The 22,796-nt window shown below is 44.0% G+C and overlaps 2 protein-coding genes and 1 long non-coding RNA gene across 8 annotated transcripts; 1 reads left to right on the forward strand and 2 right to left on the reverse strand.

The window, feature by feature from the left end:
- The first annotated feature begins 105 nt into the window (after positions 1 to 105).
- LOC119127197 lies at positions 106 to 3,265 on the forward strand. The gene is made up of 3 exons (XR_005098768.1): positions 106 to 148; positions 181 to 247; positions 1,905 to 3,265. It is a non-coding gene; the product is annotated as an uncharacterized LOC119127197 (long non-coding RNA).
- A 249-nt stretch (positions 3,266 to 3,514) lies between these two features.
- fhdc1 (FH2 domain containing 1) lies at positions 3,515 to 15,491 on the reverse strand. The gene is made up of 12 exons (XM_037258816.1): positions 15,273 to 15,491; positions 10,118 to 10,634; positions 9,415 to 9,476; positions 8,557 to 8,659; positions 8,380 to 8,465; positions 7,662 to 7,762; positions 7,454 to 7,524; positions 7,289 to 7,396; positions 7,108 to 7,178; positions 6,852 to 6,969; positions 6,605 to 6,769; positions 3,515 to 6,543 (listed from the first exon to the last, which is right to left on the reverse strand). The coding sequence occupies exons 2-12, from the start codon at positions 10,478 to 10,480 to the stop codon at positions 4,717 to 4,719; spliced, it is 3,075 nt and encodes a 1,024-aa protein (XP_037114711.1). The 5' UTR covers positions 10,481 to 10,634; positions 15,273 to 15,491; the 3' UTR covers positions 3,515 to 4,716.
- A 340-nt stretch (positions 15,492 to 15,831) lies between these two features.
- On the reverse strand, positions 15,832 to 22,783 carry arfip1 (ADP-ribosylation factor interacting protein 1 (arfaptin 1)). Of its 6 annotated transcripts, none has more exons than XM_037249245.1 (10): positions 22,400 to 22,783; positions 20,910 to 21,193; positions 20,012 to 20,113; positions 19,842 to 19,950; positions 19,414 to 19,515; positions 18,270 to 18,382; positions 17,878 to 18,099; positions 17,639 to 17,796; positions 17,319 to 17,493; positions 15,832 to 17,242 (listed from the first exon to the last, which is right to left on the reverse strand). In XM_037249245.1, exons 2-10 carry the CDS (start codon positions 21,189 to 21,191, stop codon positions 17,087 to 17,089), a joined length of 1,419 nt encoding a protein of 472 aa, XP_037105140.1. In that variant the 5' UTR covers positions 21,192 to 21,193; positions 22,400 to 22,783; the 3' UTR covers positions 15,832 to 17,086. The 6 variants fall into 6 exon arrangements, with proteins under 6 accessions (XP_037105140.1, XP_037105149.1, XP_037105168.1 ...); XM_037249254.1 differs by lacking the exon at positions 22,400 to 22,783 and adding an exon at positions 22,169 to 22,365; XM_037249273.1 differs by lacking the exon at positions 20,910 to 21,193.
- Between the last annotated feature and the right edge of the window lie 13 nt (positions 22,784 to 22,796).

Genomic DNA, 22,796 nt, shown 5'->3' on the forward strand with positions numbered 1-22,796 from the left:
AATTTTGGATGTTTTACTTATTTTTTTTTTTTGGGTGAATGATTTACGTATTCTAGGATTTTATTAGTCGCCTGAATGAAACACGAAAGGCCCCCTTGAGGTGTTTTTTGCATGTGGCATCGGTCGGGTCCGATTGGCACAGAATCCGGTACATGCGATGTAGTTTTAGTATATGCTCAGGAATTTGGAATTTGTCCTTTGCAAGTATTTTCTTTGGCAGGCAAAGCCACGGGTTTTAATCGATAAGGTAGGGTTGGACTTTAATCACTCAGAATTTTTTTCAAATTTTTTTTTCCCACTTAAGATAACAGACAACACATGCACTCGCTCACACATACACACACACACGCCAAACATTAACACACACACACTCGAAGTACCAGTTTGTCAGCGGCAAAGTCCAATAATTAACTACATGACTCATCACCAACAGACAAATGCCAATAAATGCTATTAATAGCTCGCTGTGTTTCTAATAATTTCACCTTCCCGCAGAGCTAAAAAAACAAAAGAAAAAAACCCGAATTACTTGCAATTAGTAAATAAAATAAAATGATGAATTAAACTTTAAAAAAAATCAGGGCCGGACAGAATTTTATTACGCTAAAGGAAGATCAACTATAACTATTTGCATCTTCAAAGACAAAATTATAATACATTTTCTGAATTGACTCACTTTTTTCTTTGCATTAATTTATCAATCGCGCACTCGCAGTTCATTTCATTAGGTACACTTACATACTCTATTGCGGTACAGTGCTGGATAAAACAAATTAAGCGCTCACCTGGGTTTGAAAAATATAAAACGGTGAAAGACGAAGACGAACGATCATTCTTAACGTTCACTGGACGTCTATGAAGTGAACGGAAAGTTCATTTGGAAACCGCGGCATCCATCCCGTACCAACTGGCAGCACGTCAATACATTTCCAGCTCAGTTCACTCGACCACGACCAATCACATGCAAAGTAACGCTCCCCCCCCCCTTAAAAAAAAAAATCAAAACAAAGAAAAAAAGGGTGATTTGTCTGTAAATGCTTACGAATAAAGTAAATTTAGCACAATAATGAACAGGAATAATCATAAATTGTTTACTTAATTTTTAGAAACCAAATCGCTTATTAAAGTAAAATGACTCTTCTTTATCGTACGTTAATTTATGATGGTTTCAAATAGAGAAACAAACAAACCATTTTTCTATGGAACACATTTGCAAGTGTGCTCTGGGGCTAACAATTCCTGAAAGGTGTCACCATGGCAACACTACATCAATGCAGCATCCCATTAAAGGCTCCTTTCATGGAAAAAAAAAAATATACAAAAAAGTGAGACGCGAAGGATAACGTTATTTGCATTTCTGTGCCATTAATGATTTTGTCCAATGGAATGAGAGCTTTTATTGTCAGTGGTCGGAGGGGACTGTGAGGAGGGGCTTGGACTGTTTAGCATTCAGGGCACACAACCACGGGACCACCCTAAGAATTCTTTTCATTTTGTGGACATGTTTCAATTTTGGAAGAAAAATGTTCGGTTCAATCAAAACAGCAGACTTTGTATGCCTTTTTAGCTTCTTGAGTTTTTTTGTGGGTCTACTTTGGATGGACAAATTTAATTTTGCTCGCTGAAACAGCCTTTGGGGCCTAAATTATTGTTTTTAAAAATGGAGAGGGTGTCTGACCCAAAATGGCAGCTCTCAAACCAAACACTTCCCATTTTGTGGGTCTTCTCATAATAAAATTGCTGCCCTAATTTCATGTTGCTGAGTGAATCTCTATTCAGTGGTCTAGTTTTTTTCTTTTTCTGTGTGAGGAAACTGCCAAAAAGGCAATTTCGAAGACCTTGGCATAGCCTTACTAGAAAAAGTTGTCTTACCTCATGTCTTTTTCCATTTTTGTCCCTCTTAGGAATCCACACTCACTCACTCACACTTTGGACCTCACGTTCATCTCATCTGCATTTAAAAAGAAACAAGCAAGACCTTTACACAAATCATGAACATTGCAGCAAGATCAACAAATAGAACACAGATTAAAAACATCAGCTGCCACGACATGACTCACTGTTTGTGATGTCAGCAAAGCCCGTCCGTCCGTTGCAGGTTAACGCAGAAATGCACTAAGTGTGCTAGTAGTAGTAGTAATGCATTGAAGGTGGTTTGTCAGGGAAAGTCACCATGACATGTTAGTGAGTGAGTGAGTGACTGAGTCGTGTTGAGGTGTGACATTGAGCTGCGGGATAAAGAAGGATTGAGACGAGCATAATCCCTCACACATGACCGCTAAAACACAAACACAGCCACCGGGGACAGGACAGCAAGTCACCTCATTGAAACATACATCTCCTCAACATATGACAAAAAAATGCTTTTTGAAATAACAACAAAATACAGGCACACGTGCACATTGTCCTCTTAATATATGAAATTTTTTGACAATACATTTCTTTCGAACATTGAAAACAATGATCCTAACCCAATAACCAAAAGGTTGAATCAAATAACAAAATAAGCACATAGCGTTAGGGATGCCAGACGATGACGCTGCGAAATCCTCTGCTGCCCTCTTGTGGCAAAGAAACACTTTGGCAGCATTAAGTGATGGCCCGTTGAGTTGCTATGGCAACCGCACTGGCGATTAACACTGCATCAATTGAATGCACCTTCTGCTGTTCCCACCTTGGCCCACCTGGGGGCAGTGTAAAACAGACCGATGTTTCTGAACCACTTTTCTTCACGATATAAGGTTTAATTATCTTTTGTTTATGGTTGATTTGACAGTAAACTTCAAATGAGAGTGGCATTAATTAGAAGCCTCCTCTTTTTTTTTTTTTTTTTTTTAAAGAATTGTTCACTATTTGACGTTGTGTAGCTTCAAATCAGTACTGTAAGTCTTACCCACGAGTTTCAGCCAGCCGAGTTCCATGTCAGTGTGCCGTGACTTTGCCGTCGTCGTAGCGGGCAGGCGGGCACTTTGGTCGAGCAAACCAGTGCGAAACCTTGGGCAACTTGGCTGCTTCTTTTCTTTTCTACACAAATAACTTTACTTTTCAATTCATACTTTCTTCTTCTGGTCTCTCAAATAGTATATTGTTGGGTGTGTTATCCGCATGCGGACACTACACCGCCCCCAAGAGGCCGAAGTGTGCATAGCAGGAACATTACTGTACTAATGTTATTTACTGAGGTTAGATAAAATATTCATAGTAAATACTTTAAAGAGGAAAGGAGTTGCGTGTTATTTTTATTCTTCAAAAATAATGATTTAAAACTCCAGAATAAATATTAATTATATTAACATAAATATGAACAGAATGTCACTATTATCGTTTTTTTAAGCAAAATGATGTATTGACCGTTGTCCCTAATATTGTGACCATTGACCAATAAACTGGCTGTTATTAGACCACACACACACACACACACACTGACAACGTGCCATTGTCTCTTTTGTGTGGCGCCCGCTTGATTTGCATCACAACGTTCATCCACACAAACACACACACATGATGAGACAAGTACTGTATATAAAGCTTTAATGGTCATAAAAATATGTCTTTATATTATGTACACAAAGCAGCTGTATGGATGTCTTGATATTAATATGCGTGTATGGAGCTACACAAGGCTTTAAGGCAACAGGCTGTTTGGTGTGTGTTAAGTGTGGTTGCCATGGAGATGATGACAGTGTACTTTACAATGCCAACGTTGATAATAAAAGACGCAAGCGTGACAAAATGACAACAGCGAAAAAAGGACGCACAGTGTTAGGGCCACACAGAGAAGAATAAATTGGGGGTATTATGTGGGGAAAAAAAGGCAACATTTTGGGAGAAAAGTTGAAATATTACAGTAAAAAGAAAACAATTAGAGTTACTGAAAATAGAAAAAAAGAATAATGCGTCGTCAATAAATTCTTTGCATCAAAGTTGAATCTTTGGTAAAAAAGAGAATGAAGTGGGACTTTTATCAGACCAATTATTGACATTCATTTCTTAAAGCTACAATTTTATTGTCATAATGTTTCATCTTTCTTACTTTCCAATGAAGCCCTAACACTCGTTTGTACAAAATAACGCACATTCAACATCATTGTCATCATCATCATTAGGTACCCTTTTAAAAAGCTCAGGTGTACCTAATATTTTGACCAGATGAGCTAAAGCTACACGCACACATTAAATAACCAGGTGCTACATTCACAGTCAAATTGTCAACTCCCGCAAAAAGAAATAAAAATACAAAATAATAATAACAAGAAAACTCACATCACAGTGTCTTAAATGCTCAGTTAGCATTAGCGTCGTAGCGTGGCATGCTTCCCCGTGACAGTATGGGGGCGTCCTCAAAACACTAGCAACAGGCACAACCAGTACCGTATGTTGTATAACGGGTTACATGTTTCTCTACAACGTGGTAGTTGTCTACATTTCTAGAATGTAGCGCTAAGGTTCACGTAGAGGCCACATCATGCAGCAAAAAAAAAAAAGACGTCCACGTACAATAATTGAGACCGAGAGTGGCTAACTCCATTTTGGAGAGGAATGTGGTTTTAAGTTTTGAGGCTACTATCAAATCTGGAGGATTTAGAGCTCGATGATTGTCAGTATATGACAATTGGACGTGCAACGATTAATCGATGACTGATCGATTATCAAATGATTTGATCGTATTATTGAGAAACTGTAACATGAATTCAAAGACGCTAGCTTGGTTGTGGTTCACTTCCAGCTGGGCTTGACGCTTCTACTCGGCGTCCCCAAATCCCGAGACTGTGCAGGCGGCGTCTGGCTACGGTAGGCGGCGCGACTGCTCGCCTTGACGCTGTGCACTCGCCGCACGCCCGTCCGCTCCTCAGCACCCGCAACGGCCGAGGCTAATTTCGTCTGCTTGACCGACGCCTGCCGACTCAAACCGGCGGCGACGTGAGCCGACCGTTCCTTCTTGGTCCGGGAAGACGACGCTACTGTGTTGCGGGCGAAGCTGGGAACGTCGGGGGAATTCTTGGAGCTGCTGCTTTCCGACAGCGAGCCGCCCTGGACTTGCGTCAGGGCCCTCATGGTGGAACGGCACATCTTCTCTTCGGGGGCCGGCTTAGGGAGATTCCTCAAGGGTTTGGCGCTGGGTTTATTGAGGGAGGACGTTTTCTTTAAGTTACTGGAATCGCACGCGCATCTTGACGTGCCGATAGGGAAGCCGCCGCCGCCTCGCTGGGCCTTGGAGTCGTCAGGAGGTAGACTGGAGTGTCGCTGGGGTCTGAGGGTCTTTTCGCGGCGTCCTCTCGGTGGGGTGCTTTGGTCGCGGTGTGGTCGATCTAGAGTGGCCTCTGCTTTCTTTTTGCTCCCCGTCCTGGTAAGTCGGCTAATCGGCACTACTTTCCGCATGCTCTGGCTTTCGCTGCTGGTTAGCGTCCGTACAGCGGCGCCGCTTCCGCCGAGACCGCTGCTAGAAGTGCTAGCGCCCCCGTTAGCGGCATCACTGCCTTCGTCCCCGGCCTTGTTTTTCGGTTTTCCGCTTTTTCGAGTCTCTTTCACCGCAGCGTCGTCAAAGCTTTCGCTTCCCCACTCGGGCGGCGTGGCAGAGGCGACGTCCATCGTTCTCGGGACCGAAGACTCCCCGGGCGAGTCCAAATCGGCGGACGGAGAACTGAGCTCTCTGGGGCTGCCTTTGTCACCGGCTCCAGGATGAAGTCCCTCTTTGGAAAGAGACGAGCTGTCGACTTCGGAGACGTCCAGGGTGACCGAGCAGTCGGCTTCGGTGCAGTCCGGGACGTAAAACGCCGGCCTCTTATTGGACAAGGGTGTGTCCAGGGGCAGGGGGGTGTCGCAGGTTGTCGAGGAAACCGAGCTGGTTTCGTCCTCTTGCGTCAAAGAATCTATCGCTAGTCCCGGATCTGTATCCAGAGTTCCGGAATGTCCGTCTCGTTCCAGATCAATCACCTGGATGTCGTCCTGATTGACAAAATTTAAAGTCTGGAGGTGAAAGGCTTGCAGAGATGGAACCAAAGTGTGCTTCTCGACGTTCACGTTGATGTGGCCACCAAAAGATGGAGGAGGACACGAGTATCTGCTGCTGCTGCTGTTGTTGTTGTTGTATCGGTCCTCATCGGCCTTCAGCCCCGCCGAGGAAAACCTGGCAAGAGGGCTGATGGGTTCGGTTTCGGCACGAGGAGACGTCAGGTCTCGGTTGTCCATCCAAGGTGCGCTTTTACGCTGCGGGGCGCGGCCCGAGCGCGGCAGGCTGTTGAACTTGTCTCCGAACAGCTCCAGGTAGCTGTGGAGTTCCCGGTCTGCGATGGACGTCAGGGTGTGGCGGTGGCGGCGGGCGCTGGACGAACGTCCCGGCGGACTGTGAGGACTCTTGGACCTCCCCTGAAAGAAGTCCAAGAGGCCTTCCTTGGTGAGGGTCTCCACGTCATTCTCACTGCTGCTGCGAGCGAAGGCGCCGCCGCCGCCGCCGCCTTGGAGCGACCACGCTAGTCGTTTCTCCTCCAGCTCCCTCAGGCGACGCTGCCTCGCCACCTCCTTCAGCTCGCGCTCGGTGTTGTCCTGCGAGATATCAAAAGCACGTTTAGAAACGTAGGAGAAAATTTGAAGCGTGAGGGCCAACCTTGACGGCTTTCTTGAACTTGACGCAGAAGTCGTGGAAGATGCGGAAGCCTTCGTCCAGCTTGAAGGCGTCTTTGTCCTCGCAAAAGAAGTCCACCAGAGCGTTGCCTTCTCTGCAAAGGTCCAGACGACGACGCTTCAGATCCGTCAGAGTCTTCATAGAACTCTGAGAACAAGTTGGTACCGACCCGATGATCGATTTGTCACGCCGCCATATTTCTTGCCGATTGATCGACCGAGTGACAGACCTGGAGGAAAGGCTCCAGTTGCGGCATTAACTCGGGATCTTCACGAACCTTCTCCTCCAGAGTTCGGATTCGGACATACAAGGACGAGAACTCCAGTTCCATGTTCTCCACCGAGATCCTATGGGGGTGGTCACGCAGTTTTACTACTCGTTCAACAAACTGATTTTTGTGCATGAAACAGTTATCAATTCAACTTTCCGAGATGTTTGAAACTTTTAGAAATGAAGTTTTGTTACACGTTTGTTTTTGTCGTTACCTGGCGGCACTCTGGATGTGGATCAGTTTTTCAGGAAACTTTAACAGCGCCTCGTCTTTTTTCTTAGCCTCCTAAATGAAGAAGTGGTCAAAATAAAAACAAAAATGGTGTTAATCCAAAAAGGAATAAAGTAAATGAAGATATGTCAATGACGCTATTTTAAAAAAAAAGGTTTTGTTACCATAGCGACAAAGTGCAGCAGGTTCATTCCCGGCTTGTTGGCTTTGGTGTCGGCCAAGGAGAGCAGCGACGACAGCTTGAAGCCGACCGCGTTCCCCGCGTAGCCTCCCTGAACAAACTGGCTAGCATTTCATTGTTTTACCACTCCTGACCTTCCGTGGCATACCGCGTTCATGATGTTTCCCGCCTGCAGCACCAGATGCAAAATGGCGTGAAGCTCCTCGCAACACATCAACTCTGTGGAGTAAAATTAAGAAGAAATGTTGATTGCACATAAAAAATGCAAAAATGGCCCACTGGACAAAATGGCCGATGGAGTATCAGGTGTGAGTGCACTTCTTGAAAGCAGACACCGCACAGTGCGTCACGCTTACCTCGAGTGGCGACTCGTGCCACATCTACGTCGTGACTCATCAGCGCGCAGGATGGAAGGAACTCCTCGCCGAGCACCATGGCCTCGATGCGCACTTCCAACCTGACCCGAAAAAAACCAGATGATGTCGTTATGACGATTCGTTTGCTCCACATCCCGACGTCATGTCAATATCACAATGATGGTCGGGTAAATCGTGATACGCGGTTGTGATATCTCACTGACGACAATAATTAATATGACAATTATGGCGACATTTAGCCAATGTTATTTTTTTATTTTGTTATTGTCATCTATTATTCTATTTATTATTATTTGTTATTATGTTTTATTTATTATTTGATTAATACATATTTTTTTTTTTTTTTTATTATTTTATTTGTATTTATTTATATAGTTATTTTCGATAACGATATATTGCAGTAATGATTTATGACGATATTACATTGTGATATTGAGTCATTATAAGAAATATATTTTGCCGTAACGACACATACGATATGTTGCGATAACGATAGATGAAACGATACGTGATCGATTACGATACATTGCGATAACAATATATTTAATGCATGATACATCGAACAAATCGACGATATGTGAAAAAATTCTGCATGAATCCCACTGGCAGGACTCAATGTGAACATTTATCTGGTCACAAAGCTTGCAGTAATCCCCCCTGACAAAAAAAAAAAAAAAATGTCAAAGAAAGGACTCACCGAGGCACCTGGATGAGGAGGAACATAAAAGAGTCGGCCAGCGTCAGCTTGTCCGGGTCGCCTCGGAACGCCTGCAGCTTCTTCATCTGCGGAAGGCAAAGGGGAAGGAAGTTGTTTGGTTGTCATCAGCGTGACGTGACGTGACGCGGCGGGCGGGCGACGTGCTCCAACACGGACCTCGTCCGTGTCGGGCAGCAGCTTGAGGAGGTCTTTGAGAGGCTGGGCTCCGTACGCCTCGCCGCGTCCTCGCCGTATGTCCTCCACAATGCAAGGGTTGGACCTAAAGGGAGGGAGGGAGGGAGGGAGGGAGGATGCGTCGCAGGTGCGCCCTTTTCAATAAGTTCACAAAAGACGCTTTGTTTCCATTGGCCAGGTTGTAAAGAACCTTTGAGAACACGCAGGAAGCCAAAGGAGACAACACTGACGGATTCACTTTGGTTCATTAAGCTGCGCATTCGTCTGACAATAGAGTCGTCAAAAAAAGTTGTCATAGTTTGGGAAAAATATATATCTTTGCTGCACAAAAAATAAATGTAGATTTAGCCTTAGGGCTCTTTTCATTTTTTTTTTTTTTTTTTTTTTTAATTCGCCTTCTGTGGATACTTTCGTACTGAATATGATGTATATATTTTGCTGATCGAAATAGACTACACTAAAATTTTCAGAAAATAATTAAATTGCACTTCTTTCCAGATAAAAACTTGATGCACATGAAATGTAGCAGAAAAAAACTCCTTTTTATTTTAATTGATCTTGAGCGACATAAGAAGTGCTATTTTTTTTTCTTTCAAGTTCCAAATTGCTCCGCTAATGATGCGTACATCCACGACGGATTAACATTCCTGTCGACCGACAAGCCTCCCAATATTGTGTGTGACGCACTCGGTTCTTACGTAATTTGATTTCCTAATCTAATCAAGGACAAACAACAGAAATGTGACAAAGCTAATTAGCAAACACATACTCTGACATTAATCCACCTATAAAAAGTGTTTGTTTGTTTAAAGCCAACAAATGACGGAGGGCAGGACTTACTTCTTGAACTGCTTGAGGAAAATGCCCACGTTCATCCCCCTCTTGGAGTCCAGGATGCTGATCTGCAACCAGACACAAGGAGGCGACATGTCAAAGACCAAACAGGAAGTCTGAATATGCTGCAGTGTGCATGCCGGGCCAGTAGGGGACAATGTCACTTCCTTCTCCAGGTGAGATCTTTAGAACGCCACCCATTGAATTATGTCGCTGATGCTAACCAAAACAGCAGCACTTAAGGATCGCTAAGTGATTCAGGTCATTTTTGACTTTAAACAGCACAGGATTTGTAAATAATAACAAATCTACAATCTTTGATCACCTGCTTTTTGCCTGCAGTATTAAATTACAGAACAGGTGACTGTGCATGTTTTCCCAGAATGAGTCATGATGCAACATGTTTGTTTTTGGAGATAAAAAAAAAACTCTCTAGGTAACTTGGCACCGTTACTTAACCAGTCCCTCGAGGGAAATTATTTAGTTGTACACGCAGCAGTCAACACGGTGTTTGTTGCTACCATGACACTTTTGGAATCGCATCTGCTTCTCTTGCACACTCAGAAGCACCATGCTAATTATTTTATCATTTTTTATCGTAAGCAATTCCATCTTTCTTTTTGTGTAGGTGTAAAACGAATGAGACTTTCGACGAGCTCTTTGGAATCTCTTCAGAAACAATGAGGCTGATCTCGAGCTTCATACTCACCTCTTCCTTGCTGCTCTCCTTGAACGATCGGGACCGGTTGAGCCCAGCCGCCGTGCCGGGAGCGGACGCCGCCCCTCGGCCCGCCTCATCCTGCTGACCGAACAGCTCCTCCACAGAGCGGACGTCGATTTGGTACTGCTGCTGCCGTCCCACTAGTGTCCAGATGTTGGGTCTCTCGCGGACCTTCTCCTCGGGGATGGGCTTCCAGAAGAAGCTGCGCACCCGACGCTTCTTCCTGCCAGGGTGGGTCACCATGGGGGGAGGCGGAGGAGGGGGTGGCAAAGGGGGCGGCGGCGGCACAACGGCAAGGGGGGCCGCGTCCGGGGCGGCGGGGCCGCGGCTCTGGGGCTCATTGGCCAGCATGGCGGGGAGCGCTTGTTAGCATAGGAGCGCTAATGCTAACTACTTTCTCGCTGAAGACTTTTCAGTCACTGGAAGAGTCGGGACGGCGCCTTTCAGTTCTGATCGGCTTCATCACTCAAAGGGGGACCTGGGTGGCGCCACAGCAAAACGTGGGCTAAAAAACAGGAAGGAAAAGAAACAATAGGAGGAATGTGTTATTAATTGAAGCACAATTTTGCATAAAAATGTCAATCTTAATGGGAAATATTATTGACATGCTAAAATGGTTATGGTCAGAAACAAAATTTGCAATGATTGACGTATATTCTCTGAAAATAACTTGATAGCAGAAGAAATCTGTTCTTCTTTGTTTATATCTGCACAACTTTATTATACTGCCACCCAGTGGCCAAGGCAGACACACCAGGAGGAACAAACCAAAGAATTCAAGCAATAGCGCTTGATGCACAATCTGTTTATTTTTTTTACTCGCTTTCGGATTGTTATTGTGCTTGTGCTTTCTTTTCAAATGTTCCCTATTTAATTTTGAGGGAGGTTGCAATGGACGAACATTTGCAGTGTTCCAGGGGGACAAAAATAAAGAGAGTGGATTAGGAGGTGGAAGTCAAGCTGACAATCATTGGACATTAGAGGAAGCCCGATGGAGGGGGGTACGGATCAAAGGAGTCAAGAAGGGCTGAAAACCAGGGACATGGTCAGACCCCCCCCAAGACCCCTTCAGTTTCTGAAGAGCTTTTAAGTCTGGCTCTGGTATGTTGTGACACATGCTTGCATGCTGTACAGTATGATAACATCATTATGATGTCATACTTTCAAATTAGGATTTTAAAACTCATCAGATCTCACGAGTGAATTCCACGCACTAAGGTCTCCTGTTTCATGCATGGCGTAAACGACAACAAAGACAATCCTTGCATTAAAAAAATGAGGCGTTCACTGGCAGTGTGGAAAAAAAACAGTTCTCGGATGACAAAACTGCTTTGACATCAATCCTGTGACATGATACCTTTGTTGTAAACTAACAATGGTAACAAATGCACGGCGGACAGACAGATTAAAATCAAATATTTGAGTATTTTTTTTCCTCATTGCCGTCAAATGAGACGCATTACGTCTCGTTAGCCGCCCGACATTTGGTGATTCATCACGCTCATGTCTACTTCACTACGATGACATCTGACCTCCCTGCGAGTCAGTGGCTAAGGTTAGCTTGTAAAAAAATTGCTTTTTTGTTTTGCGGACCACTGAGATATATGCATCCCCCCCACAAGAATAAAAATCCTAGCTCCGCCAGTGGGTCCACTTGCTGGCGACCCCCCGGGGGTGATCCCTCCAAATGCCACGCCCGACATTATGTCATGTGACACTCGTTTGGGCCCAGCCACTGCCAATTGCAACTGATAATCGTTTCACCGATTGACACAAAATTGGGCGGCTTATAAAAGGACACATAAAAAAGTCGGCCATTTTGTTTTGAAGCAGCCATATTTAACTTTGTAACTTCGCTTAGAAAGTTAGTAAAAATAAGACCCCGACACTATTTTACGAAATGACACAACATTGTCATCATCAATCATAAATTCTGATTCGATTCATAGTTTGATGTCTAATTTTGAGACAAAATTACGAACAAGCAGCTCTTAGCTCACCGAAAGCGAGTTCCAGTTTTCCTTCGACTGTAAAGTCCAAAAGCAGCAGCAACTCAGTCTCGATTTGCGTTACGTATGAAGGTCAAGCTGCCTTTCCTAATCCCCCCGTCACTAACTTCCAATTTCCTGAGGCGCCGGCCGGAGGTCTTTCAGCGACGCCGCGGGGGCAAAGGGGTGCCTTGCGACGGGACGCACCGGGACAATCTGCCAGTCTCGGTTGCCGTGGGAACGCTCGTTAGCGGAGAACTGTCGGACCGTTTTGGTTTTCCATCCCGCTGACCACCGTGGACGGACGGGATGATGGAGGTTACTTATTGGACACTAGATTGGGTACACTAACTCTTACGTAACACTCATATTAAGAAAGGAAAACAAAGAGTGGCATTATTACAAAAATCCCAGATTAAGTGATTACAGTAGCTAAAGGAATTGAGAATCACACAGGCGTGAATTCATTCAATTTAGGGTTTTGAGCAAGTGTTAGGGTTTTGAACTTGGGTTTTTAAAAACAATGCAAGTGCTTTGCTGCCTAACGTTCTTCAGGGCAACTCAATTTGGTCTCTGATGAGACACTCGGCTGGCCCACAATTCATCAACGTGACTAAAAATAGAACAAGGCGGGCTCCTTCCATCACTGCATCAAAGTGACACGCAAAAAATAAAGCCTTTTAATTCACTCGCGGGACGAGACAAAAGTCGCAACAAGTCACTGTTGAGGCAAGTGTGGACTTGTGTGCCAGGTTGTCTGCAACAATGGTGTTTTTTTTTTTTTTTTTTTTCCACTTTGCTGACTCATTTGCATACTGCCCATGGATGGCTCATTCATTCAAATCACATTTAAAAAGCACCATGAAACAATTTTCTTCACTTTTCCGGTTGGCTCTGATAAATCTGGCTTGTCTTTTTTTCGGGCCAAAGGCTGACTAGAAGCGAGAACAGTAACTAACAATACATAACATATTACATTTTAGACCGTAAATAATTCACACTAAAGAATATCAACACGACCAAACGGCCGCTTTGTTACGGTCGAATTACGCCCGCCGTTTCTCTCGTGTGTCACCTGAGCAATGTGATCCGCCGCCGAAGCAAAGTAAAAGGCAAATACGTGGCTAGCATCTCGGCCCAGTTTGTTTTAGCGCCGACGCTTCCGTCGGTGTCGTGATTTAAAGTTGCAGCAGGTGCTGGCGTCGTCGCTGTGGAGACGAGAGCCAGGGAAGGGGCGGAGGGAATGCAAACATGTTGCGTGCCAGCCACCCCTCAAACCCCGAAGGGCACCCAGACACTCACTTGAGTATAGGAAATACAAATCACCTGGACAAAAACATGGTTTAGTGAGATACATCCGTTGATTGGACATGATTTGGAAAAAGGTGCACACCTGTAGAGAAGGTCACCGCAAACGTTTTTTTATTTTATTTGATAAACTAGCAACAATTTAAAATTTGTTAAATTTTATTGGATAAGCGGCATCATTTTTTCCAATTAGTTGTGCGCGATTCTATGAGTTAAGTGCTTCTGACTTTTTTTGTAATTAATGCCATTATTTTCTGCTTCTATACGATATTTCATGACATTTTGTTCCTTGCTGTAATTGAATGACTGGTGACTTTTTAAATGTCACAGAACGACTTTTAAAAAAATGTATCGCGGACAGCAAAGAGTGGGACTGGTGGGCTGTTTGATTTGAAGTTGTTTATGCCAAACGTTTCACATTGGTAAGACTCATTTCCAGGCTATAAAGAACATTCGAGTGGACTCTACGTTGGCGGCGACCATTCAGCCGGCAGCCCCGATCTCACACAAATAAATCAAGCCCCCCCACCCACCACCATTTTAGAATCTTCCTCGGTGGGATGACGTCAGAGGATTGAGTTTTCAATGTGAGTCTCAGCCACCACAGCAACCAGCCAACCGCCACCCTACCCACCCCCGCCCAAGTGACCCGACCTGGGGAGTTTTTTTTCTTCCACTGGGGTATTGTTTCGCACACTTGAATGGATTGGCCTCTAACTCATCTCAGCAGGCATAATCGTGTACAAAAGCCAAGGAAAGGCTGCCTCCAAACTGGTGCGGAGTTGTAAAAACTTTTAAAAGGTCGTGCCGAGCTCTCAGACGGCCAGCTTGTTAGCTGTGAAAAAAAAGCTAACAGAAAAGCTTTAAAAAAAAAAAAAAGGATTATTTACATGAACCAGGAAGTTAACATTTGCGGCCAAATAGGGCTATTGCTCAATAATTTATGGAAAAAAAAAAGGCTTAACTAGAAGCTAGCCTTGCTAACAAACAAAATTGTAATATGCTACCCATCACTGCTGAAAAAAACAACACACAAAGGCCGATTAAATTATTAATAATGGGGAGTTTTAATTAACACTATAGTGTCACCAGTTTTTTAATATTACAAATGAATAATATATGAAAATAACAAGAATCCATTAAAAACAAGTAGTGAAAAAAGTAAATAGTAAAAAAAATAGTAACTACAAAGATGTTAATATAGTAATTATAATTAACAATACGTTGATCACCATGAAAAAAACTACAAATTTGCCTTAAGTTTTGGAACATCATTCATATAACAGAAAATAGCTGACTAAATTGTATGCTATTGAAGTGCAAGTACATAATTACTTGCAAAACCAACAAACCACATTTATTGGTGATGCCACACACAAAAACGCAAAAATAATTTGTACCCCAAAAGTTCATGCAAATTTGTGAATTTGCAATTTGGTAAAATAATAATAATTGGGGGAAAAAAAACAACCTCCCTGAACACAACCAAAACAAATGGGCCAAATTTTCAATAGTTAGCAATAATTACTTTATTACAACTATAGTAATAATGACGACTTCGTTTCCATTAGATGTCAATAAGTGCAACAGATTCGGAACCACAAAGTAAATAAAACTATATTATGATGTCATTGTGGACCTCTACTGCATTGCAGAACCACCTCACGGTGACCTTAGTGAGTTGACTCCGCAGGTCCACACACGCAGTGGTACTGACGCACACGTTTGGCCCAAAAAGGCGCACTCGAAACCGGCTGCACACCACAAGACACTGGGAACCTGTCCGCATCAAGTTCCCAACATCGCACATTCAAAGACACACACTGGTGAGACGAGGCCTCACTTACCGGGTAAGGATGGTTCACTTCGGTCGGGACACGTCAAATAATTTCTTTAAAAATCCGCTCCGACACCGTCGGACTCGCCGAGAACTCGCCAAGGGGACGAGGACCACCTATCTGCCGCCGCAGAGCGTCTGAGTGTGCGGGGAGAGGAACCGAACCACTAAGCTCGGCCGGCCAGCCAGCTGCAGCCTGTGGAGCACCGAGTGCGTGCTCGTGCGCGAACACGACGTCAGGTGGAGGGGGCGCGTTCATGAGGAGACGAGTCACGTGGTTGTAGGCGGAATGAGCGGGAAAACAAACCATTGAAACAATGCTAGCTTTGATTATGCTAGCTAGACATAATGTGTTAAATATATAAAATTATCAATATGACCATACAAGTTATTTGTCTTATCTTTTTGTCTGATTTATTAGATCGATGAATATTTAGCAAGCTATATTTAAACCGAGCTGCAGAGTTACTGGCGCCTCAAACTCTAAAAAGGCTGTTTTCTGACATTTTAGCATTAATTTCAATGTCTTTTGAAATCAATTAACACAACAACAACAAAAACCAAAGTCCTGAAAATCCAAAAAGTATGTTTATTTTCCCAAATACTTTTTTTTACTGTGCACATGACAATGTATATATTGAATCTTAAACATTCCAAATCATTTTAAACCTAACACTTTTTTGAATATTTTTCCTATACAAAGATACACTTTCACATAGCACTTAGCATTTCATTCGATGGAAGTCTGTAGGAAAAATGCACTAATCCTAGACTACAGGGCGTAAACTAGGCAAAATTACAAATATATAAACCTTTTTTCATATATCATTTTAGGAGTGTCAAACCAGAGTCACACTCGCAAACTATAAAAAGTCAGCGGTACAAAACTGAGCAAACAAGAGACTGCTAGTTATGAATGTTTGACATACTAGCTTTTTAAAAATATATATTTTATTTTTAAACCAAGAAAAGTGTTAGCAGCTTAAAGCAGAGTTATGCTGGTCTTTGAAAATTTACAAGAAACATTTCTCAAGATAAACTATTTTGTTTTTTTTCCATCACACCTAACCTTTTTGTACTTCCCAAACATTTTTCATGCAAAGTTTTAAAATACAATGATTCATACGTTGTTAATATAAGTAGTTTGGAGTGCTTAGAAGTTTTTGAGTATTAGCATGTAGCATGGGAACGGAAGTGGAGTCAAGGCACATTTTGTCCAAACATTTAGTGAGTCCTTCATTGTCTCTCGAAAAATAAGATGCCAGAAGTCAGCGCAGGGGATTATGGACAAACTATGAGGAATTATTTGAAAATATCACATTTGTCAAAAATTGTTTGAAAAAATGTGCTTTTTGGATTGAGAAAGGAATAAGTATGTCAGTCTAGCAAATGTCCTCAAACTACTTTTATTAGTGGTTCTTAGCATTAGCTTGGAATATTTGATTACCCTTAAACTTCAGGAAGAGTCTGTCGAGGCTGAGCGAGAATTGCACGGAATGTTAAAAATGGTCTCTCATGCTGAAAAACGATGGCAAAAACGCTAGTTTAATTCCGTTGGGTTACAACATTCGTATCGCTTTTATAAAAAAAAAGGCATTTTTACAGCTTGCTTAATGCGTTCACTGCAGTTTGATGGATTTGTCAAACGTCAAAAGTGCATTTTTTTTCCTCAGAGATTGTAGCATTGAAAATAACATTTTTATGGACTTTTTTGTTGCTTAAAAAGATCGTTTTGGAAGGCCATCATTCCTGACAGGGGGGAGGAGAGGAGGCTGGGGGGGGGGGGGGGTCCCTGTAGTTTTTACTCATAGATTAAATTTTTCTTTAGTTCTCCTCTAGCCAAGATGGACGCTCGCTGCCGGGCGCTTTCAACTTGATGTGGAACTGCTTCATCGTTTGCTCCAGCTGTTGCTGGTTGCCCGAGTAGTAAGCCGCGATGGCGTTGTGGAAGAGGATCAGCTGGTTGTGCAACACCTTCACCTAAAACCACACATAAGTCATCCTCTAAAACCTCTGACATCACAAAAGAAAACACGTAAAGCCCTCTTTTGCCAACCTTGTTCTCCTCCAGGAATTTCAGCTTAACGGAGACGTCGTTGCGCATCCTCTCGTACTTGTCGCGGTGCGCCTGGAACAGTTGCTGAGAATGCTCGATCTTCGGCAGGGTGTTGTTGTCGCGCGGGCCCAAGTTCAGCTCCTCCAGATCGGTGCGGTACGCGTCGTACTCCACCCTGTCGACGGACGTCCAGTTTTAACGGTGGGGGAGAGCATTCCGTTAGCGAAGCAAAGATGCAGCGAGAAAAACAATCGATGCGACACATTTTCACCTTAGGAATTGAGCTTTTTTTGAATAAGGAAGTTTGAAAAGCAGATGACCTGGCAATCTCGTATTGCTTGATGTTGATCATGGTGTCCTCGATGGTTTTGTCCACCAGGGTGTTGACGCTGTTGATGAAAAAGTTGATGGCGCCCAGCAGAATTTCTCCATTTTTGGACAAAAGCTTTTGAGTGTCAGCGTTGTAACCAAACTCCTCCTAGGAAAAAAAACAAAACAAAAACTACTATTCATTTTTTTTCTTTTTTTTTTCCTCATCAATTCAGATGAAGGCACTCACGTGGAGTTCCGGAGTCTTGAGGCTGAGGTCCGCGAAGGCGTCGCCCAGCTGCCTCTGCGTCTGCATGATCTGCGCCAGTTGGCCGGCCAGCGTCTGCGCCAGCTTGATGACTTGCTGGTACTTGCGCTTGTTCTCACGCAGCACGTCGATCTGGGCCTCCAGATCCAGGTCCACCGTCTTGGAGCCGCGGCCGAGCTTCTCCGATAGAATCTGACGGGTGCACTGGAAAAGACGGCTTTTAATTGATTACATTTGTACGCAATTTATTTTTAACAACATTTTAGATTTGCCTAATTACCAATTGACACGCGCACGAAAAATCTACATATTAAAGATGGAGGTAGCATTAAGGCTCAATTAGAATAATACTAAAAATGTTTCGACAGAATTACTTTATAAGTGTTGATGCTCCACTTTCTAACAAGGTCGAGTTTCTCCATGGCTGGAGTCTTCATGTCATCGGACAGGACCAGCGCTCCACTCGACGGCTCCGTTTTGGCCCCATCTGCGCGATTGATAAGAGTGATTAACTTATGAAAGGCAAAATGCTGTATTGGAAGAAGGAGAGGATGGCGGTGAACAAAGAAGAAAGCAATTACCGTATTTTCCGCCCTAAAAGGCGCACCTAAAAACCTACAATTTTCTCAAAAGCCGACAGTGCGCCTTATAGGCCAGTGCGCCTTATATATGGATCAACTGATGAATTTGTTGATCCATACTGGTTGTACACAGTGCTCTGCCAAAATGTTTCAGTACGTTTTAGTACGACTAGTAAATTACAAGGTCGCATCGCTTCCCAGCATTACGGCAACTGTAGTCAGGGGGCGTCACCGAATAGCTGTTGTACCCGCGAGGCTATTTCATGTCAAAATAGGCTGCTCTGTTAATGTTTCGAGTAAATCTACGGATCGATATGGAAGGGAAACATAGGTAAGTAGTACAAATGCGTTAGATCGAACTTTAGTCAGTTCCGATCATTTTATAGGAGATCGTTTGAGAAACGCGATTGTTTACAGAGGGCTCGTTGGTTATTGGCTAGTGGATGCATACCGCAACCCTAGTCAACCTCAGTTTGATGCAGTATAGCTTCTATTTTATGCGCCTTATAATCCGGTGCGCCTTATATACGGACAAAGTTTTAAAATGGGCCGTTCATTGAAGGTGCGCCTTATAACCCGGTGCGCCTTTTAGGGCGGAAAATACGGTAGTCAAATATTGATTGCAATCAAAATTTCAAAGCGATCACATCCAGAGCCCTGAAACTGAAATTGGTCTTTTAACTTTACAAAAGAGCCAGATGTATTTCTTATACACTACACTGAGGTTTGATGATGTGAACTTTTATCTCAGACTTCAGTGGATGACTCAGTTTCAGAGCTCACGATTTTGCGGTGACAAAAGGAAATCGATAAAGCCCAGTCTTGTTAAGAGGAGGCGTTTGGGGAAATGGAGCGCAAGCCTGCGGGAAGAAAAGCCCAAGAAAGGTACGCTAGCGGTTAGTTTGCGTTTCCATCTCTGGCCCGTCACCGTGGGTACCTGTCTCCGCCTGGCTCTCGCTGTAGGAGCGCGCCAGGCGGCTAGCCACAGCCGGGCTGGGTGAGAAGGGAGCCACCGGGGACGAGGGGAGGCTGGACGACCCTGGGAGATAGTCACAAGTGACATCGGGGACGTTTTGCATCATGGAGAGTTTACTTCTCATTTCAATGACGGCCGCAAAACAAAAGGCTACGTGAAGCGTGGAAAATAGCCATGGCAACGTGCATTATCTCTCCGCAGAGATTCACATTTGCATTTCTAACAGGAGGATGAAAAGCAACGTGGAGGGCTTCGGGGGTAAAGATGAGAGGAGGCTCATTGAATTCAAATGACGTCAGCCTCGTTGCGGAAAAGGAGACGTTATACGGCACAAAAAAGGTTTGTTGCGAAGGTCCTCGTTGATTCCTAAGACGACAGTCCAGATTTACCTTTGTGCGGGCCCGATTCAATGACGCCTTCTGTCGTTGATGCATAGTTGCTGGAAGGGACGCAAGACTCCGGAACGTCAGGGAATGCCGGCTTCCCTGGGAAAGACTCCTGTAAATTAAAATTTCAGGTTAAGGGCAGTAGAAGAAGAAATCGTTGCGGTCATGCTCACCCCGCAGAACACTTCCTCCGGGTTCTGGTCCAGGTCTCCGTTGCTGGTGACTGCGATCTCAGCGGCCGAGCTCCTCTGGGATTCCTCGGCCATGTCGTCCTCCTGTGATAGGGAGGACAGAATCGCATCCTTGTTCGTTACAAGGTCACGAGGACTTGAGACTGCTGTGGGCCGCCGTCTTGAGGCAGGGTTCACCGACTTGAATACGGGCAAAGCGTCAGACGTGACATCACTTTTCTTTCCCCACGTGTTTGACTGGCAGACATGAAGAGTTCCAGGAATAAATGAAAAGGATAGAAAAAAAAATCTGCTTTGAGTGGTGGATTTTTTTTTTTCCATTGGACGGACAAAAACGAGCGAGCCAGGAAACAAGATGTGGGTCACAACTATAAACACAACTTGTCTACACATATTTAAATCACCAGCAAACCCGTTCCACCAACCACGAAACAAACCCAAAGTCCACGACGTCCCGGCAATAAAAGCGTTGCCATGTGCGGCAAACATTTTTACTTTGCGGTGTCACGTGACCAGCTCATAAATTCTTAAAAGGACCGTTTGACGCCGGCGGAAAAAGAAGAGGCCACCAAAAACAATGCCCACAATTTTGAGTCTAATTCCTTTCATTCCATTTGGGACACAACATTTCGGACATTCCATTGTGAAAGGAGGGCAAGAAATTGAACATTCGTTGTCATAGCAGAGCCAAACCACACAACAGCGACACTTAGACCAACTCCATCGCTAACACCACAAGCGGGACGACGACAGCTAGAAAATCACATCACGACAGCCGATCGAAGAGGAATGATTACGGAATCACAGGGAAGAAGAGAAACCACCACCGCCAACCAGAAACAGGAAGCACTCAAAGGTCACAATTGCGCACAAGCGTCACCTTTGTCCGAATGTCATCATCTCCACATTCCTCTGCTGCATCCACAGTCGGGTGTCCGTAATTTTCTACACTTGGAGCCTCATCCCTGCCCTGGTCAACATCTTCGTTGCCGCTTCCTGACTTATCCTCGCCACTGTCTATACTGATGTCATACAGCGCTTCGTCGCCTGACGCGTTATCGCTCTCGTCTACGTTCGGAGATGACGGGTCACCGACGCGCGGACTCTCCTCGGCTTCCACGCGAGGGTCATCGGCTGAGGTCTCAAGACTACCCTCAGACATACCTGGAAACAGACAGATGGAAGGTTATGAACTGGTCCTACATTTTTCCCAACCAGGCCTAACGACGCCGTGAGAGGTTTGTTTCAAAAATACATGTTTGAAAATGGCCGGAAACGACGAGCTAAGACAACTGCATTTTCCCAAGAAGAAAGGGAGCATCACTTGGGAGGATGCCCACTAATGCGCACTACGAACACCAACAACAGAACGGACAGAGAGGAGCCGGTGGGTGTTGCTAACTTAGCAATTCAGTTGCAATATTCCTTGACTTTTTCCTCGTCTCTCTGCGACTACTTTTGAAAAAAGTCACGCATGAGTATGTTTCCTCATAAAAAAAAATACAACTGAGCAAGATCATTTTCACCGTCTACAAAAAAAATATTTTGGGGGACAACTGATTGTGCCACTTGTTGCCAACGCAGCGTTGCAGTAAGTTCAAGATCGTATTCTATGGTCATCATCACTAAAAGGCTACATTTAAGTGTTTCTAATATACTGAATTTTCAGCTGATTTGCTTAAGTTTACATTTTGTCGGAAGGAAAACATTGAAACATGAATCTTCTTGCAGCAATAAAAAGACAGTAAAATCAAAGGTTTTGTGGCTGGATTGGCACATTTACCATCTTACAGGAAGTATATTTGAATAGGAAGTTTGGCCAACCACTCCCTGGCTTGGATTTCAAAGTACAATGCAATAAATGCAACAAAAAAAAACCACTTTTAAACGTTTAACGTGTTAAAGGCATTTTCTGGGTCATTATGTGGCCACATCCACAATTTTGAGTCAGCCTTCACGTGTACTATCTAAAGGCAAAGTTTCCAACAAGAAAGCTCGTTTGTTAACGTGAATAACCAAGTCCAATTATGACCATAAACAACGGAATACGTTAATACAAATACATAGAATCATATTAATTACGACATTGTGGTGCTTTAGTTTTTTTTACGGCCTTTCCACGACGGTGACGTTTCTTACCAGCTAGCTTAGCCACCTGGGTAGCTAGCGAGTTAGGTACAAGCTAACCCAAGCTACTCCTATTTTGCCACTTGAAACAAAAAACTGCACCAAAAACAAAACAAAAAAGATTCGTGTCGTTCCCCAAATTTGTCACATAAGTGATCGGTAATCACTGACCACACGTCATAAGGAAATAACTGGTGTGGGAGTGTGGGGTTTAAAAAACGAAGAAGAAGTAGTTAACAGTACCTGTCAATGGCCGTCGTGGCTAACTTTAGCGGATTGTCGTTAAGTCCCAAACTGTGTGTCCTACGTCCAGGAAACAGCAACCGGGTTCCTTGAAACACAATGAATACAAAAAAGCCTCTTGATCGCGGTGGTCGGGCCCTTGCTCGTATACCCGACTTCGAGTTTGGACCCCGGAAAAAGTGATAAGCGACAGAGAGGGTGGACCATTTGTTGACTGAGCTCTCCCCCTGGTGTTAAAATCCTCAGCTTGCAAGTTTAAGAACGGCTTTCGTTTCTTCGTGTATAAAGTGTACCTTTGGTGGATTAAATGTGTGGGGGGGGGTAGGAGGTATAAGCGAGGGTCTAGTTATATCTTTATAAGCGTTTGCGGTAGACCACAAATTGCCTTGTTCTGTTT

This window comes from Syngnathus acus, chromosome 1 (assembly GCF_901709675.1).
Source record: "Syngnathus acus chromosome 1, fSynAcu1.2, whole genome shotgun sequence".
NCBI lineage: Eukaryota > Metazoa > Chordata > Actinopteri > Syngnathiformes > Syngnathidae > Syngnathus > Syngnathus acus.